Source organism: Notothenia rossii (assembly GCF_949606895.1).
Source record: "Notothenia rossii genome assembly, chromosome: 6".
NCBI classification, from domain to species: Eukaryota; Metazoa; Chordata; class Actinopteri; order Perciformes; family Nototheniidae; genus Notothenia; species Notothenia rossii.
In genome coordinates, this window is record NC_136909.1 from 12211317 (window position 1) to 12231293 (window position 19977).

Sequence of the window (19977 nt, forward strand, 5' to 3'; positions counted from 1 at the left end):
CCTCAGCCTCTTACTACTGTATATTTCAGTGGTGAAAAATAGACGTTGTTCGGTAGACACACCAATGCTCTCCTGGGATAGGACGGGCATGCAGAGCTCATCAAACAAACAGAGACAGGGGCAGCAGGGATGTGAAACTGGTGGAGCATGCAGCCCACCACCACAAGCTCTGTGTGGAATGAGGTGCTGAGAGGTGTAAGCTGTGCGATGACAGGCCCAAGGATCCGGTCCCCTATGCCAGAGCCTTCTCAGATGACACGGGACCGACTGCTGTGCACTAATTACAGGCCCAGGTTACAACTGTCAACAGTATTGCAGTACTTATGTCACTCAGTGTCAGGACCTGCCACTTGGCTATTGCTAAGAGCTGCCAAAAAGAAACAACAACAGCTAGCAATTCACCACCATCAAGCATAATGGCACCCAAGGGCTCTCTTGGGGACAGGCCATAGCCCCCTGTGGGATACAAGGAGCTCTTTAGTGCACCTTAATTAGCCCAATTATGACAGCAGGGGTAAAACAAAAGTGAGGAGCTAACTTGTTTACAGTTGGAACAGTTTTTAAATGCTGTCTTGCCAAACCAAAAGTCATTCTAGAGTGGAGTGATTCCTTATATGGAGGCAGGGATCAGGTTCGCTCCAGGGCTTTGGAGTAGTTTCTGTTGTACACATGAGGGTGTATAAAACAACTTAGGCAAACATTAAGCCTGAGGGACACCGGCACCAAGCCAGCAGTTCGAGAGGCTAAGTTTTCAATGCAAATGATTATTTAACGTGAACAAAACATGGAAAAAGGAAACCCTTGATTGTTCACGTGTTTGTTACACACACACACACACACACACACACACACACACACACACACACACACACACACACACACACACACACACACACAGTAGTCCTTCTAAACATCTCATTCATGCACAAAATGAACAACAAATCAAGACATAGTGTAAACAGTAAGAATAATTAATAAACTATAGGGATTAATCAAAGCATTGTTAGGCAGCATGTGCTACTGAAAAAGCGAATGCAAACAAGCCTACACATTTTGTTTATCTCACTAGTTGTCTTAATGGCATTAACTACTAGGACATGATGCACTTTACACTTACCTTGTGAAGAGGGAGGACGAGGAAAGCTCCTCCACCACTGGCTTCAATAATTAAGGCAACAAACTTGGGGTTGACTGCACAGAAGGAGCTGTCCCATGTGACCCTTGACACCCGGATATCATCGTAGCATTGGTCATTTTTCGCCGCCTGGCCAAACACATGACGGAATTTGCTCGTACGTACAACTTGTCGACTCATATCTGTGCAAAGAGCAGAGGGGAAGATTTTGTGTTAGCAGTTTAAGAGCCGTACAATGAACCAACATATGGACAACTAGAGCTACTTGAAAGATTTGAGAACACAATACGGCAGCAGAGCTTTTAGAACACACGTAAGCTTTTTTTTCCACAACATATAATCCATTTCTTCACCCTCAGTGTGGCCATTACTGCTCCAGCCTCACTAAGGGTGTCCCTGGAATTTCTGGGCAACGTGGTGCCAACAATTTCAGCGTCACTTTTGCCACACTGCCCTTCATTACTCCGAGTGTAAGAATATAAAGCCATGTGGGGTTTTCCTCACCCCTGTGATCGCATGTAGAGTTCAAAACTGATCCCATAGAAAAAGTGGGTATGGGGCACCTGTTACTAAACCAATGTATGGGATTTAAAATGTTCCTAATTCACAAAGATGCAGCATAACAATAATAAACAACAAAACAAAAATGGTTGATAATCTTCTCCTCTGCACTGTGCCGAATTATCAAACATCTGAAACACGCTTCATATGGGTCACAGGGGGAAGGGGCCAGTTGCAAAGAAAATAGGATATACCCAATACAAACAGACTTTGTAGCTGGTTCAGCTAACACTTTCAACAGGACAGGAATATGCGGAAAACAAGCCCATTCAAAAGCTACAAGTCCAAATGCTTCGCCTAAAATAACAGACCACTCTCAAAGTTGACCGAGGTCCAATCTGACCTGCGACCCTCTCAAGGAGTCTTGGTTTTGTGAAACTCTTAGTTTTCGACGCAGCACATGGTAACAGTTTCCTAGCCTGAATCACCAACATGATAAAGGAGCAGCGCAGGATGTGGGATATGTTTTGGAGGTGGTTTCCATTGTGAATGTGTGTGTGTGTGTGTGTGTGTGTGTATGCATGTCCGTGTGTGTGTAAAGAGAGAGAGCGTGATACGGAGCAAGAGAGAAAGGATTAGTGTAAGAGAGAAACTCTTATATGGCATGTTTCCGACAGAACAAGGATCACAACACAAGCAGGAAGTTCTTCCTGCAGGGATATGGGCGTGTCCTAACAGCTCAAAGCTTTTGATAAAAACGTTGGTCATACCAACTGTTTATTTGTGATGTGTCCAATAGCAGGAAGTGTGCTAAAGGATACATTTGTTCACATTAGGAGTAAACAGTTAATGACACTTGAGTTTTAATCTTCCCTAAATTGAGGATTTGGTATTTACTGAGTTACATAGGATTTATTAAATCCTACTCTGAATTGTCCTGGATCAGAAGTGCATTTCATCTATGAAACTGACTTTCATTTATTTCGGAAAGGCTGACGCACACTAAGTGCAATGAACTGAAATCCAAGGCAGAACTCCTGTTGGATGAATGATTGTTAAAAAGTTCAGTAAAGACATTTTGAAGGCAACAAAAGGAATCGCTCTTCCTTATAGTAATGTCACGATAGACGATTTGAGCAGCGGTACATTTTTTATAGAAAAAACAAAACACTAAAAAAGGTTACAAAATGACACTTTGAAGGTCTCCTTGGTTTCCATAAGATTAATGCCAAGTTCAAAGTAAAAGATGTGTTCAAACTATTTAATAATGTTAAGTAACAGTTCTAGAATGTTGATTTCAATTCTAGAATGTTGAATTACAAGTTTTAGAATGTTGAATTTAAAAATTCTAGAATGTTGAATTACAAGTTCTAGAATGTTGAATTTAAAAATTCTAGAATGTTGAATTACAAGTTCTAGAATGTTGAATTTAAATTCTAGAATGGCAAGTTACAGTTCTAGAATGTTGAGTTACAATTCTAGATCAGGTCGATACTCAACAATGACCACTTTGTCATGAGGGATGAGTGAGGCTTGTTTGCTTTCCTTCGGAGCAGCAGATTTGTCTCATAACGCTGCTGGAGTAGAAGCTACATGTGAAAGCACAACTAAATCAGAGACCTGTGTGGTGAGAGACGGAGTTACAGAGTTGGGTCAAAATCCAGCTCAAACTGCTTCTTGGGCTGCGTTCTGATATTGTTATGACTATAAAGGTTTTATTTAAAAGATTAAAAAAATGAATATTTACAGTACAAACTATAAGTGAATCCTTTTATGATGCTGTCCAGTTAACATACATGAGGCAGCGCTCCTCAGTGCTGATGTATCTGTAGAAAACACCAGCAATCCTAAATGAGGAGCCGCATGCATTAGATTTATTAGAGTTGATGAAGACTCCGCCCTTCGGTAGAAACTCCCCTCTACACTAAATGCTGATGTGCCCTAACGCAGTGAAGAGCCCCTTCCACTGATTCTCCTGGTACGTATAACTCCACTACACCTACTGAGACAGAGCCAATCAGGACATCAGTCAGCATCCTTGTCAAATTATGGATATAAATCAAGCACAGTTGGAAATATAACTTTAAAAAGTGATTAAGCCACAAAGCCAATCATTATGTGCATTACGTTCTGTCCACACAAACTGTACAATGAGGGATATTGTTCAACTCAAATCCTTCATCTAACATGTCATGATTCAATTAAGCAAATATGAAATAAAAACCCTTTGAAATAAATTGGGTGAAAATAGGACATGGGCTGTGATAGTGACAAATACCATAGAATCAATCAATCGGTTTTTCTTCCTGAAAATGACAAACCGTGAATAACGTATCCATGGTCAACTCAGTGGGAGGAGTGATAGTGAACTTAAGCTCTTACCTGACGTGTTTAGTTTCCTAACAGAAAACTATGCAGATAGTAATAAAAGTGTATGACGTATTGCATTAGATTACATTTTTTTTTTTTCCTGGTATTGAATTTGCTATTGAGAATCCTGAAAATTCACTGGTATTGGCATCGCATACTAGATTTTTTTTATTGTGATAGGAGGAGGAGGAGGCTTGTGGCGCAGTGGACTAGTGCAGTCCGAACAATGGGAGACCGAGCTTTCTGCTCATTCGCCCCGCGCCTCTGGAACTCCCTCCCAGATCAGCTGAGATCTGCCCCTTCCACCAAGGTCTTCAAAACCGGCCTTAAGACCCTCTTCTTTCGGCAGGCCTTCCAATAAACTTTGAGCATGGTACACCTGGAGTACTGCCATTTTTAATCGCTATCTCCGACTTTTATTATTTGTTTTGAAATGATTATTATTATTATTATTTGTTTAATCTCTCAAATTGTATCAGTGTTCTTTGTTGTGAAGCGCTTCGAGATTTGTCTTGGCAGATGAGAAGTGCTATATAAATGTATAATGTAATGTATTATTATTATTATTAGTGCGTTGGTGTTTGGATCAGGGGTCACAGGTTCAAACCCCACTGCAGTCAGCATGTCGTTGTGTCCCTGTGCAAGACACTTCACCCCAAATTGCTCCTGTGAGGATTGCCCACAGTATTGAGCATGTAAGTCACTTTGGATAAAAGCATCTAACAAATGGCATGTAATGTGAAATCCATACTCTCAATTATTTTGTCGATACGTTTAATTTGAGCTTACAAATCTGCCTTTGACTTCGAATAGAATGTAGATTTACCTACTCAATGAGATGCTTTTAAAAAAAAAATATATATAAAACAGTTCTAAAAATTCCCTTTATCCCACGGGCATAGCATGGGTGTATGGTTAGCTGCGCTCTGTCTCAAAGACATGTTTAGCAACACAGACATGCTGCCTAGCAACATCAGGGAAATACCAACACAGGAGAGGAAAACATTACAACAGTAAGAAATGCAAACTTATGTTTTTAAAAAAGGTACTTAAGATGTCAAATGTGAACAACCGTTAAACTTACATTTGAAATGACACCTGGCCTTGCAAAACATGACCACATTTAAAAAAGGTTCAGGTTTCTTTACATGATTTTAGTCGCTGAAACATCCATTGGCAATGCATAGTGCAGAGCAGCTGGAAGCCAGACCAATCAGCACACGAGATGAAGAGGTTGAGATGATGAGAGAACAAGCAGAGCTTTATTTTGAGTTGTTACAGAGCACATGGTGCCTCTCAACTATTGAACCTTGTGAAGAATGACTTAAGTGTTTCAGATATGAAAATCCAGCCTGACTGTATGGTCGATTTCTCACCTGAAATGTAACTCTTTCTGGCACACTATAGGAATGGGGAAATTGTCCTTTGCAAACAGCCACCTTGTCTTCGGAAAAAGCCAAGGGTAACCTATCAAGTCCAGTTTTATGATGGCGTTACTAAGGAGAGCCCTTTTAAATCATCAGTTTGTTTTATAAGGGCTTATCACCTCCATAAATGTTTAATGACATTGATGACACACCTAACCCACGTAAATGCTTTGGATCTTTTACTATTCTTAAAACAGAAAGATGGGTTAAACTATCCTGCTGCTCTTGGCTCTGTACATTTGCAGCAGAAAAATACATTGTTTTATGGAGAATGTAAAATTTGCAGTTTTATCACGAATGTAAAATTTGCAGTTTTATCACAACAATAGTGTTTCTGGCCTTGACGAAACAATCACTGTATTCTTGAGGTTAGTCTGGGCCTGCACGCAGATCCCCAGTCACTCAACCCTTTAGCTCTTACAGAAGGACATGTTCAATATCATATGTTACTCTTGTAATAATCAACTACTTTTAAGGCAACAAATCAGGACTAGTTCTGGATGAATATGCTTCGGATGATATCTTAATGTGACCTATGTTACAGTCACAGATAAAAGGAGTCAATTATTCCTATGCGTTGTTGCTCAAACTGACAGTTTGGATTAAAGCCTCTATGAAGAGAGGGTTGGGCTATCGGTGTGCACGATGTAGGTCAGAGCAGACTGGGTGGGGTTCAGCTGACTATGCAACACTGGGTCTTGGTGAGTGTGCCTTGTTGTGTGGTAGCGTTGTTTCCTGACGATCCTTTTCAGGAAGAAATCACCATTTCTTAGTCACTGGACGCTCACCGTTGATACATGGGGTGAGACCATAGAAGAAAAAACATTAAACAAAAAAAGTAACATTAGGGCTAGTTCCCGGAAGGCAATCATTTATGTTTTTTACAATTTGGGAGTTCCCTCAATGTCGATCACGACTCCTGTGTCAGGAGCGTTGCCATATACTTTTGACTCAACAGCTTCATTCCTGGACTCAAAATCAGAATAGCTGATAACTTCAGACTCACCACAGACCTGGAATCATTGTTAATCACCTCACACCTTAGAGCTACACAGGACAAGACTTGTGTTAAAACCTCCCAGGCAGTAACAGAAGCATCTCAGCTCCTCCAAAGAGAAAGACAGGTATTAACCCCGCCATGAGCAAATGCCAAACCAAAAAAATTAAATGTCAAGGGCAACTCTTATGTAAGAACATCATTATCCCACATCTGATGAACTGAGCTTGAAGCAAGTGAGCCTACAAAGAGACCTGGGACAGCAGAACATTGATGGATACTTGTATGGCCTGCGTACGGTGGTTTGGCACCAAATTCGAGTTGTTAATGTAGTCATTTTAGGGGCCAGTCAAGTGTAAAAATGTGTATCAATATGTACACACACTGACAAGCATAGCTGTCCTGAGTGACACCAATATTGACTTGATTCGAGTGAAGCAGCTGGGCTAACCTCAAGTGTTGGACCTCTTTGTTGTGGGGTGAATTACCTCAGTGGAAGTGATGCGATTGTGCACCAATTATCAAAGCATCAAATATGTCATTTCATGTCTGCTTCATTGCATCTACAGGGTTTAGTGCAATTCTGTAAGGCAAGACAGATAAGCAAACACAGTGCTGTACTTTTCTTATTTTGTGGCACACATTACGCTTCTTTTAATAGTGACCCAGGTATGGTTTATGTGGTACCAGGCAGGATTTAAAAGAGCAGCACACAGGAACCAGGGGGGGCAGGGTAATTCTGCTTAACTAGCAAAGGCCTTATCCAGACAGCCAGCTTCCTGTTAGACTTCTGCTGCTAACAGAGAAAGACAGGAATTAATAGTGAACAGTCATTCTCAACACAAAGGAAATATATCTATATTTAACAACCACTCGACGGCTGGTTTCGTCATGCACTGGAGCTTTTAAATACAAATAAAAAACCACTGAATGATGAAGTCACATCCGATGCTTCAATTGTACAAAATCAAAACAAAAAAAAGCAACAGAGAGTCAACAGTGAATCCTCAAAAAATCAATTATTAACTATTCAGTGACCCATCCCCTTTCCCAAACAAGAACGCATAATGATCATGGGTTGACATTTGCATGAACAATGTCATCAGGGGTTTTCTTGAGGCAGTAAAGGGCTGGGACCAGTAGGACAGCGTCAGACCCAGCCAGAGAGAGAGAAAGAGACAGAGAGACACACCTTGGGGGAGTGTTTGCAACTCAGTGACACTCTCCTGAGACTTACAGCTCACTGAGCCAGCCCTAATTCAAGCAAAAAGACTCCAGAAATCTGTTTGGCAAATCAGACGAAAGGAGAGCCGAGTACCTTTTTGCCTTCTGAGCCCGCAGAGCTGACTCTGATGTGCAGAGACAAAAGGAGGACCACACAGCCTGAGGAAATGACCAACAGGAAATGGGACATGTGTGACACACTTTTAAGCATCCCACTCTGCATTCCTCTACTCCAGTTACATCTGAGTATTCTGTTAAGGAAATGCTGGTCTTGTGAGTGCTATAGTGTACTTTCATTAGTTATTGTGACCATACTTTAAGACTAAAAACACAGATCATGTCACTGTGCTTTTTCCTAAATTACCAATAAATGTCTTGATTTTTTTGTGACTTGGCAAAATGGCCAAAATCTTTTGTCCCTAGCAACTGTGTAAAGATTTTGGAGCCGGTGCATAGAGATGTAAGATTATGGCACGTCTTTGGTGACAGGAGACCCTTAATGCTGTCCATCGCTGCCATATTCAGTTATGTTCACACATTCCAATTAAAAACACAGGCCACCCCATTCTGCCAACGGCTATTTGTACTCAAACTGGTTTCTCCTTGACAGGGCTCAAATACAATACGATTGATTACACACCATTGCCCCATCCTGAAAACAAAGACACAGCAGCGGTACAACTAGACTACTGAGAGGTCAACACGTGGGGCTCGGTTCCAAGAGAAATGTCTTACTAAACTGCTTAGCTACAACAGCAGACAATAAGATACTTGCTACAGCAGGGAACCTAACCAGGATTAAAACTCACGGCTCTGTGAAACCCAAAGGGGATGGCACTTGGTGAGTCACATGTGACATAACATGAAAATCCTAACCACAAATCAGGCTGAGCCGATGTGGAAGAGGCCGGGCCTGCATAGCTCGAGCAGAATTATGACATCCCCTTACAGTCTGCACAACAACCAAGTTATTTATTTGAGGGAGCTACTGTGTATTTCCGTATACTATACGTTGAATAAAGGTATCCCTGTTGCCATGTCATTAGCTTCCAACAGCAAACATGCCAAGTTCAATATTTCTGAGAAGGAGTTATTTGACTCTTATGTTGACATCAATTGGCCTTTTAAACATGTTGAGCTTGAATAGATAATAAAAACACGCAATCAGCGAGTAAAACAAGGCTCCATCAGATTTCTTAACAGCTCTAATCTGTTTTACAATTTTGTTTATTGGTGCTTTTCATCATTGTTGTTTTTCTGACTTCCCTGCTATGCGTCAACTTGATATCCAACATCCAGGTCACTCTAGGCCATGTATAGTAAAAAGGTACGTCCCTCCTCGTAATAACTGCTGGCTACAATGCCTACAATATAGAGCCTATACAGCAAGGAAAAATGGAAAGACATTCTACAGTGTTGTTTTTTTATTGTCAGAAAGTATTGTAACTTTGCAGAGTCAGTAACGCTCCCAGACTTAGCTTTCCCACACTCTGCTACCCATGCCACCCCTCGCCGCCGCTACACACACACCAGTGATGTCGCCTCAGTGCTCCCCATACACTGCTGCCTTTTGCCTTTTGTCACCAAGACCGCATGAGACGCCACCTAAATCCCCTTCCTGTAACCAAGGCCACGGACCACCATTGTAATCAGATTCCAGCTGCATTCCAGTGCTTTTTGCAACAATGAGATAAGGTGCTGTTTTTTCACCTCTCTCCCGCCCCCAGTGACCACGCAGTCAGTGCGCTGGGCAATTTCAACTACAAACACAATACATTTCACACCAGTGTTTCAAGGAAAGCTATTGTATTCTTTTATACTTGGAAATGAGGTTTGCAACAGCAACGTTGCTTAAAGTCCAAATCAAAGCAAGGTAACGTATAGACAGAACCACTTATGGGCTCCATTGAAATAGCTCTAACTAGGTAAAGTATGTACATGATAACATTGGCTGTAGAGTTCAGACATTGACAGGTGAAAGGATTTCAACACCAGAAGCCAAATGCTGAGGATTTGCCAATTTCCCTATTTAAAAAAAAAAAAAGACTCCTGAGATTTCAAACATGGAAAACATGACTTTCAGAACATGTCTGTTTATTTAGTTTGATGCTGACCTTGCATACAAAAAAAAATTCCACGACAGCCCAAACCCTATTCCCAACTGTCTATGAATTTGTGTGGCGAGACGTAAAAGACCAAATCCTAAACTTCTAATCCTGCTTAAAAGTTGAGGTTTTAAAAATGATCATATTAAAATCCTATAAAGCTTTAGCTAATACAAGTGTTTAGATGTAGGGTTACTTGACTGAGTAACAAAACTTGAACCTCTGACTAAGTCTTTATTAGTCATTGACCATCAGGTGCTCAACACAACAGACACAACAAGAGTACAATTGGAAAAACCCTGCTTAGTGTTCATAAAAATAAAAGTACACTAAAAATGGTCCCTTCCTGTTCGACTTCTTTCCCCTCCCCCAATGAGCAATGTGCTCCATTTCAACAGATGTTGTCTGCTGTGGTGGGAAAGACCAATGGAAGAAATTGTATTCGTCTACGTGCATCTGCTGGAATTGCCTAACTACCCAGAATTAAAAAATAGAACGAGGAGAGAAACTGAAAGAGGACGTCTGAACTTCACTTTGATCGAGATTCCAAGCAAACATATTTCTAAAAAACCCTGTAACCTATATAAAAGGTGGGAATCATAGTACAACCTATACGTAACACAGATCTAACACGCAGAATAAGGCCAATATTAAAATGTATATATTTTAAGCTCGGAAGGTAACAATTAAAAAGCCAGCAAAAATAAGCTCGTAAAATTGCCAATTGAGAAACCCTGCCTAATGTTGCCGTCTTTTCCAGTGACCGTAGAGAACACCACTAGCTCCTAAACTCACTAAATCCACTGAGACACAGTCCAACATGGCGACACCAATAGCCCATCCCCTTCAGGATTCCCCCCAAAGCCACTCCCCAATTATTATCATTATGAATCTAAGCATCAGAATGAATGTTAACAACTATTGTTCACAGCTCATTAACCGACTGCTGACGTGCAACGATAGCACGGGCAAAGTTCACACAAGTAGGAAGGGAGAATGACTGGTTGGCCGTTCAAGTTGCAAGGCTTTTATTGTCATCTGTACATAGCTACAGTGTAGAGATATGGCAATGGAAATCTTAATAATTTCATTCAGGTCAAAAATGGACACACACACACACACACACACACACACACACACACACACACACACACACACACACACACACACACACACACACACACACACACACACACACACACACACACACACACACACACACACACACACACACACACACACACACACACACACACACACACACACACACACACACACACACACACACACACACACACACACACACACACACACACACACACACACACACACACACACACACACACACACACACACACACACACACACACACACACACACACACACACACACACACACACACACACACACACACACACACACACACACACACACACACACACACACACACACACACACACACTTCTAGTTAATATGAACATTTCCGTCGTTCTTTGGTGGTATTTATGTTTTCTACTGTGTAAGTTAGTAGAGGCACAGATTTAGATATGTGATCCTCTTCAGTCTCAGGCTGTCCAAACAAACAAACACACTAATATGCTAAGCAGGTAGTTAGATAATGAGATGTTTCTCTGCACCTGTCCTCAGAAATAACTGCTGGACATCTTGTCTTGGAGAAAAACTATTTTCAAAACAGTGTAAAATCTAAAACCTATGGAGTATTTGAGTTTTGGCACGTCTTTCTGATAGCTTCTGGCAGATAGTTCTCTTGAAAATGTGGACTGAGATAACATCTTGCACAGACAGGACTGGACACAAACTGATGTGTATGTCAGACATGTTAAAGAATGCACTCTTCGAGTCCAACTGAGATGTAAATGCCAAACTGTTGAGCAACCATATAGCTTCTTACGACATGACTATTGATTTTCCCAACACACTGATATAACAAACTGTGATATGAGAAATGTTTATATGCTGCTGTACTACGAATGTACAATTATATTAGTCCACAAAACAAACAGAAGACTGAACCACTTATTCTAAACTATTTCAGTATAGTAATGAAGGATAACTTCAGATGGACTCAACCCGATCCCATGTCGGATATGGTTACACAACTTCATGATCTCCAAACAAATTCAAGATGTTGCACTTGTGAGTTAACCACAGTCCACAGCAGCAGTCCTTGCTGCAGTTGATAGGAGCCAACCCTCCCTCAGATCTTATGCTCATTTCCCTCTGCTTCCGGACCCACTTGGTTGTGCTGACCTAGTACAACCAGCAGAGTTTGATGCGTCTGGAATGGTTAACAAGCCCAAACACAGCTAGTACTGTCGACTGTTGACCCTGGGGTCGCTCTGACAGCCCTTCACCTGCTCTGCATCCCACAGCGTGTCTAGGGGAGAACACTCCTGCAACCCCAGAGCTGATTACACACAGGGACTTAGTAACCACGATCAATATGGGGTATATGCAAATCATGTTGCCCTTTCGGCACACTAAACACAGTCATTACAAATCAAACTGCCCTTTAGTCATCATGAGCAAGTAAATGAGCCGGTGGTGGTGCACAGACTGGGGGTCACACAGAGGACTATTTGGGTCATCACACAGCCTCTAGGGCACGACTGCAGCAGGGACTATTTATGACTGCCAAGTGAGAAGTATTGTGTATTGTGTTCCAAGATTGCACTGGTATTTGAAAATCACATTACTCCCAGCTTCAAGGCAGAGCTAAGTCAAATGTTAAGAGTGAAGCCAATTCATGATACTTGTGACCACCAGGGCTGAAACAGAACATTATCTGAAGAGCTAGGGGGCAGAAGATTAGGTAGTTGATTATTTCAATCAATGCCAAATACCAGTTACTCAAATACAACATATGTGGTCTCGGAAACTTTAAATATAACACCAATATCAGTCTCATCAGGAAAATACAAGCAAGACTAAATAATGTGCACTTTTTGTAGGTTCAAGTACTCGGAAAAAAGGCAGCTGTCAATATAATACTGTAGGGACTCAGCACTGCTCAGGTGAAGCAACACGATATTCCTGTCTGCCCTCATTGACTAGAACTAAATAAAGGTCGTTTTTGCACAGACTTGCATAGTTTCATACCAACAATTCTGCACGTGTTATGGCCAAACAAGCATAGCTGGTGCAGGACACATTGTCAATGCATTTGGTTAACGTTTGTAGTTGCTAGCATGGAGGCAGCCACCGCTTCTATGCTGTGACACTTTCCCATTTGTCTCCCAAACCAGTGTGTTTTAGTGGGTCAAATCTGAACCTGGCATCTGGGTAAATATTGCGGATATTGGAATTAAATCAAAATAGATTGTCCAAAAAAAAATATATATCCTCTGTAATAATGAAAGAGTAGATTCTTGGTATGTTTGGATCCCATTGTTTAGTATGAACATTAACAGGGTGCCAGGGGCCAGGGCGCGGTTGTGCTGCCTGCTGCACCTCCATGTCTGTGGATCTATCGTTCAGAGATAAGTTTTCCTGCCGCACTGTGGTTAGCTACCCCACCCCGCTCAATAACGTGCAACAGCACATTTCATGTCGTAAAATTATCCACCAAACCCACCCACAACACCAAGAGGAACAAAACCCCCACCGTGAAACCAGCTATTGCTTTGATAATCGCTGAGAAACTTTTAGGCATTGTCAGATAATAGCCGTTGAAGGCTAGTGCTAGCTTTTTTTTTTAAAACAGACTATCCCCATACATTTTAGCTAGCGTGTGCACTTTCCTGTCTGTCTGGAAGGTGGACAAACGCTGAGTGTTTTTAAAAGAAAGGGGGTGGGGGGGGGGTCAAACCAGTTCTAAACATTCAAAATGAATCTGTGACCTACCTTCTGAGAGGAAAATTAAAGTATTCCCGAAATGCTATATCACAGCCCAACGCGTTCACCACTTGATTCCTCCCTCTGCCGGAGCCGCTGCTGCTGACACCGCTCTGTGCTCTGTGCTCTTTCGCCACTCTGACGCTAGTCCCGCCCCCTGCTTTGGCTTGGCGAGCTCTGAGTGGATCAGCTGGTTTTGACGGACAGCCTCAACAGCCAATCGAAATGTCGTTTTGGACAACAGAGGATCGGATCTCACGCCTCCTTTCTTCAGGTTCCCATTTACCGAAAATCACCATCAATTGTTTGTTCATGGTGGCTTTTATGGCGTTTTAATCTCCTGTGTGATGTCACCCCTATTATCTGTTTTTATATATTTACTATCCATCAATCACTATCTCTCTATTAACCTTATTATTAGAGAAGCACCATTGTGCGTACACATATTATACAATGTATTTATGGTTCATTGTAAGGCGAGGCAATAATCATTTGGTAGACTGTGTTATGTGTTGACTTTACGTGCAACAGTGATTGAATGGGGATGTATATGGAAACCACATTTGAGAATATAAAAAAAGTGTACGAGAGAAAGTAATGCCTTGATCCTCTTTTGTAAGAGAGGTTTTAAATATCCATGAATGTAAACAAAACTCCAATGTGTGATACGCGTTGAACAGTGGAACATGCTTAAACAATGTTATTATTCTACATATAATTTAATAAGGAAAAACAATCCCGATTCTCCTGAAGAACACAGTGTACCACATGTGTATCACCGCACCACAAGATGGCGTTATTTGACACATCCATCCACCATTGAAAGAAGACAACAGCTGTATTCCATCATCCAAACTGTATTTATTCACCCTTTCTCATTCTAGTGGATAATAATAAACTCCCTTTATATAGCAATTTTTCTTAACAAGGTTGCAAAGTGCTGGAGGAGGGTTGATGCAAGTGTTTGTGGTGAAACTGGTTGCCCAAATTATCACGGTTATGGAACAGGATAACATTGGTTTATTGTTTTTATATATCAATTGACTCATTCATTAACAATTTACTTGACACCCTGTTAACCTGGTATATATATATAATAGGGTTAGGGTTATATAATTTGATACTATTCTTGCAATCGGACATGTTTTAACCTTACCTTTTCTCATGGATGGCTTCCTCTGAATTGCCTTGTCAGGGGATTTCTGAGCAGAGTCGAAAGCCGCCTTCATCTGTGCCACCTTCACAGAATGGCCCTGCTCATCACACTTTACTTCAGCTGACTTTGGCCGGTTGTGGTGCTGCAGCTTTTCATGCAATTGAATGGTCTCCATTATGAGTGCTGACACAGGCCTGGATTTAGGGCTGCCTTGGGATTTATCTCTCACTGAGACATCATCATTCCCCTCTTTGCCAGGTTGTTTGCCAGGTTGTTCATCAGGCTGTTGTGGCAATGTGTTTGCTTTAAGCTTCATATTAAGATCCTCCTTCATGATCTGGTGGCTTTCCTCAGAGATAACTGTGCCAGCTGCAACCAAAACGGTGTCCTCAGTGGAGTTTTTCACCTTCCTTCCCGTCACAGGTTGTGCATCTGAGCATGCAGAGCCAGATAACTGCAGATCAGCTGGGCGCTCACGGTCACTCTTTACTTGTAGAGGTGGTCTTCTGGTGTCTGTCTTCTCAGCAATAAGTACATTGCATGTATCTGCACTTTGTCCAACCCTTTTAGTGGGGGGAGACTTTGAATCAGACCTTGATAAAGGTGCAAATTCCTCAGAAATCACAATACTCACTTCGCATGACGTACTCTCATGTGAGACGGCTGATTGTAAGTTGTATGAAGACAGGTTTTCTTTTATCTCCATATCCTCATTGATTGAAGCCTCTGCTGAGTTGATATTCTCCCACGCAATCTGACACTCATCTTTGGGACAGAGGGATTTTATGAGTGAGTTCTCACACAATGTGTTACCAATCACTCCAGGCTGAGATTGAAGACAATCTGAGGTTGAAGTGTCATACATTTCCGTCTGCTTCATATCCACATGAGGGTCTTTGGTTGCATGTTTTTCTTCAGCCAGTTTTTCTTTCAACCCCTTCCTGTCACATGACGAAGATGTATTTACATCAGATTGCTGGATTTTATCGGTGGATAGCTCTGTTGTTTCCTTTCTATCTCTCCTTAGTAGCTTTATCAAAATAGAACTGGGTTCAACGGCTGGCAAATCTATCTTTTGGTTCGTGGTTGTTTCAGTTGTGTCCATTTGTTGATTGGGCCTTGCAGACTCCCTTTGATCATCAGTCTCAGTGACCTTTGGTTTTGTTGAAGACTTGAGGTTCAAAACTTGCTTCCCCTCACGTGCTTCCTCTTTTGTATTATTCTCTGTTCTCTTCTTTGGAGGTCTACAGTGAATGGTATCGCTCAGGTCTAATAGAGACTCTTTCTGCAGCGTGTTTTTCAAAGGATGTTGGGGTTGAGCTGTAGGCGGCTCCTTCCTCACACTCAAGCACTCCACTGTTCCTGTGCAGAGTTTAACATCTTCAACTTCAGCCATGATGGTGCCATGCTGATTTGGTTGAACAGACGGTAACGACTCACTTCCTGCAAGATCTCCACATCTGCTCATCTTCATCCTCACAGAGTCTTCTTCAGTGTTTTCAATTGCATCACCTGAGGTAGCAGCAGGCCCAGACTCTTTATCCAACTCTTCAGATGAGAAGTCTTCTTCTTGGATCTCCTCAAGTGGGACACTCCCCTCGTTCTGGTGCTCCATCTTGTTCTTTGATGATGTTTGAAGCTGCACCTCAGTCTTCTTCTCTCTCTTGGGTTGATTGAAAAGCCTCTGTGCTCCGGCTCTTTTCTCAATCCTCACACTACTCTTTAGGTCTGTCTCCAGTGGAGCCGTCCTGCCTCCTCCTCCTCCCCCTCCTCCTCCTGCAGCCCCTCCCTGTCTCACCTCCCTTGCAGCAGAAGGACTAACCCACACATTTATGTGCTTCTCACTAGAAGGTGTTACTGGCTCCTGGCCGCGGCTCCCATCCAGGTCCTGAGCGTCTGGCTCCTCTAGATTTGTCCTGGAGTTACCAGCCTCCTCCTCCTCCTCCTCCTCTTCCTCACAGGAGCTTCCTCCCTCCATGACATCCCCTGAATGACTGCCTGCCGCTCCTGAGTCAGGGCCCGGTTTAGCCTCCTCCGATCCCTCACCCTGTTCTCCCCCTTCAAGTTTATCCTGGTTCTGCCCCATAGTGGTCTGTGGAAGAAGACATGGTGTTAACCTCACAACAAAACACTGACCTTCCCAAATCATGCCACGTGTTGACAATGTTAGCCCAGAAGTATATATTTATTTTACCTGTAGATCCTCACATGGTTATCATGTTTGAATATTGTGCTGAAAAGTATAGGGTTGCGGAACAACAAGATTATATTACGTTTTTGAATCCATTCCCAACTTCCAAAAATGTATTTCAAACACATTTTGGCTACAACTTCTACAAACAAAAAAGCAACATACATTATTATGGAGATATTTGATTTCAAATGTTTTAATTTTTACAATCTTGATATGTAAAAACTGTGATCAATGTTTTGGGAGCATCAACACTGCAGCAGATAACAGGAGTCCAACCAATTGATTACTCTTTCAAAGCATTTCAAAGTCCTATGATGCAGGTCAGAAAATCGTTTCCATGCACTTTTCTTTTATACATGTAAGTTAGATTGTTGTGTTAGAATGTTTTGCAGGTTTATTCAACCAGAAGTCCTGTTATGGTTATCCTTTTTCTAACCTTGCCTCTTAGAGGAACCACACCCTTGTATTAGTAACAGCAGGGGGATTGAACATAGGGCAAAAACCTGGCTAATCTTCTTGCAGAGTTCAACTTTTCCATGAGATAGTCTAATTGTTTAAGAAAAAAAGACCCACTAGACTGCAGCAGTAAGCAGATAAAATGGGGAGACACAATGAACAATGATGTGGACCATGAGCCTGTTTCCTGTCTATGGACTCAGTCTGTGTGACAACATATGACTGCTGTTGTCTTATCATCTGACAGCCCCCACTTCTCCCAGACACACAGCTGATGTTCTCACAATGAAGGCAGCGCTGTCTTAGTAAATACACACATATTGTTTTCATGCTGTGGTATTATGAGTGGGGGACAGAGCGAGTGTGTGTAAAAAAGATGACACGACAGAAAGATAGTGTGTGTGAGGGCATCAATAAAGTTAGTTACAGAACACTCGGTCATCATGTGGACTCATCAAGTTGGTAGATATCATCATGAAAATATCACTATTATTTGTGTATTTTATTTTTTATAATTAATCGTTGTAATGTTTGGAAATGTTTTGTTTAAAATTACAATTTAGGGATTATCCCATGTAATACTTGCTTATTTTAATACTTTACCAGAACAGAACATTGGATAAAGCCTGGTTCAAAAATGATTGTTTCATATTGTAAACATTTTAGAGCCAATGATTTTCAAGGTGGATTTTTTAGTATCTTCTATCAGCACATACATCGGAAAATACTGTCAACAGACCTAAAGATATATACAAATAATCAAATTTCATCGGCTTTTTTGTTTTGTTTTACATAAATTTGGTTCCTGAACACACCTAAAAAACAAAGTTAGGAAGTTGATGTTTTTAAATTCTACTGAAGAGGAGATATGTGGCTCAGTGAATAAGAAGAAAAACACATTTGAACAAAACAGCCTTTCGAGATATGTTTTGTAAACGGCAATACATTTTGCAAGGCATTACAGAGAAATAAGGTAGAAATGTGTTACTACTACACCCAGTAAAACTTGATTAGTTACATTATCTGATTGTAAAATGTGGTCTATTTGGGAGAAATCTCCAAACACAAATAGACAAAGTGGATTAAAAGACCAAAATGGGTACTTTGGATGTTTTCTTTTTACTAGTCTGAAAGGAGACATGTTATGGAATCAAAATAGGCCTAACTCCTTCTCCATTGCATGAGAAAACAAATGTTGCCTTAAGTGTCTCACCTTCTCTTAATGGTAGAGATCAGTAGATTTTGCATTCATTGATATAGCTGCACCTATTTCTTTTCAACCAGTGTGGGGATCCCCTTCCTTCAGGCCGTAAAACCCTGATAACAACTGCTCTGTTATCCCGTCTCTTCCCCCCCATGAACTCCCGAGGCGGATCACTTGATCAGCATGTGCTCTGCTCCACAGCCTCAACAAACTCGGACACACAGGAATTCAAAACCAATGAACCAGGAATCACAAGTTGCAGCATTTGGAAAATAGACACTTTATCATTTTTTTCTGAACTCTGATTAATACAACACCAGCTGGGCACAGGCATGGCAGATCACGGCTCGCTTCTTTTACAAGGAAGATTCAGATAATATTGATCTCCTATTATGTTTCGGCTGTCACTTACCAGTTAGACGTGTAGCCGAGTTGTCCGCTCTCCCTCAGGACCGACAGAGTGCTCTTTGTTGGTTGTTTGCTGATGTTTAGTCCTCCCTCAAATCCACAAGCAATGGGAGCCTTATATTACATCCATGTGATGTCACAGCTCATTTGACTAATACAATCAGGGGAAACTCACTGTTGCTATTTGCTGTTTTGAGAAATGATCGTAAATAACTCGTTGATTTGCTTGATTCAGGTACGTGGAGAATGTGTTTCTGTAAATGTTTGGAGCTGACATTTTAGAAACACAAGTGGTGACCTTTTAACCTTATATCAAAATATGGAAATACAAGTGGATGACAGTGTAAAAGCAGACTCTAAAACAAAGATTGAGTACAAGGAATGTCCCATTTCTATGTTTCCCCTTACCCAACATGTTTGCATGCTGATGTCATAGTCCTTAATGCTACAGTCCAGGAAGCTACATGGTAAAAGCACGCCTGTGTCTGGGATAAATGGTGAGTAATTCTAGCCAATCTGGGTACGTCCAGGAGTGAAGGAAATTATCTGAAAAATAGCTCAGACCTTATCCTTTTGTTTCTCTTGGTCTCCATAGTGATGTCCAAAACAGGATACGTCCTCAGATAATAAAACACAAGTGGAGGTACGTCAGCCAATAATTCTCCAGCAGAAGAAGGGGAAGAGGGGGTTAAGAAGGCTGCTGCGCTGACAGGCAGGCAGTCCTCACATTGAAAAGTGTTACATGTCCCTCTTAAGGTTGTCTAGACAAAAAGGCAATCTGTTTCTAATTAAAGACAGACTCCACAAGCTCATTGGCAAACTAATGAGGCCTCTAATTTAGCCCTGCTGTCATTTAAATGTTTTACAAGTTTACAGTAAGTCAAAACTTAGCACATGATTTTTCATTTCACATTTTCAGGTCTCAGGTTTCATGCAAAAAAAAAG

At 41.5% G+C, this 19977-nt stretch overlaps 1 protein-coding gene across 1 annotated transcript in view; it reads right to left on the reverse strand.

Moving 5' to 3' along the window:
• Window positions 1-13777, reverse strand: part of coro1ca (coronin, actin binding protein, 1Ca) — a 30968-nt gene extending 17191 nt beyond the window's left edge. Inside the window, exons 1-2 of the mRNA XM_079686202.1 lie at window positions 13624-13777; window positions 1118-1317 (exon numbers count right to left, since the gene is read on the reverse strand). Of these exons, the coding sequence (XP_079542328.1) occupies window positions 1118-1315 (198 nt within the window). The 5' untranslated portion in view covers window positions 1316-1317; window positions 13624-13777. The remainder of the gene's footprint in view (window positions 1-1117; window positions 1318-13623) is intronic.
• Window positions 13778-19977: the final 6200 nt, after the last annotated feature.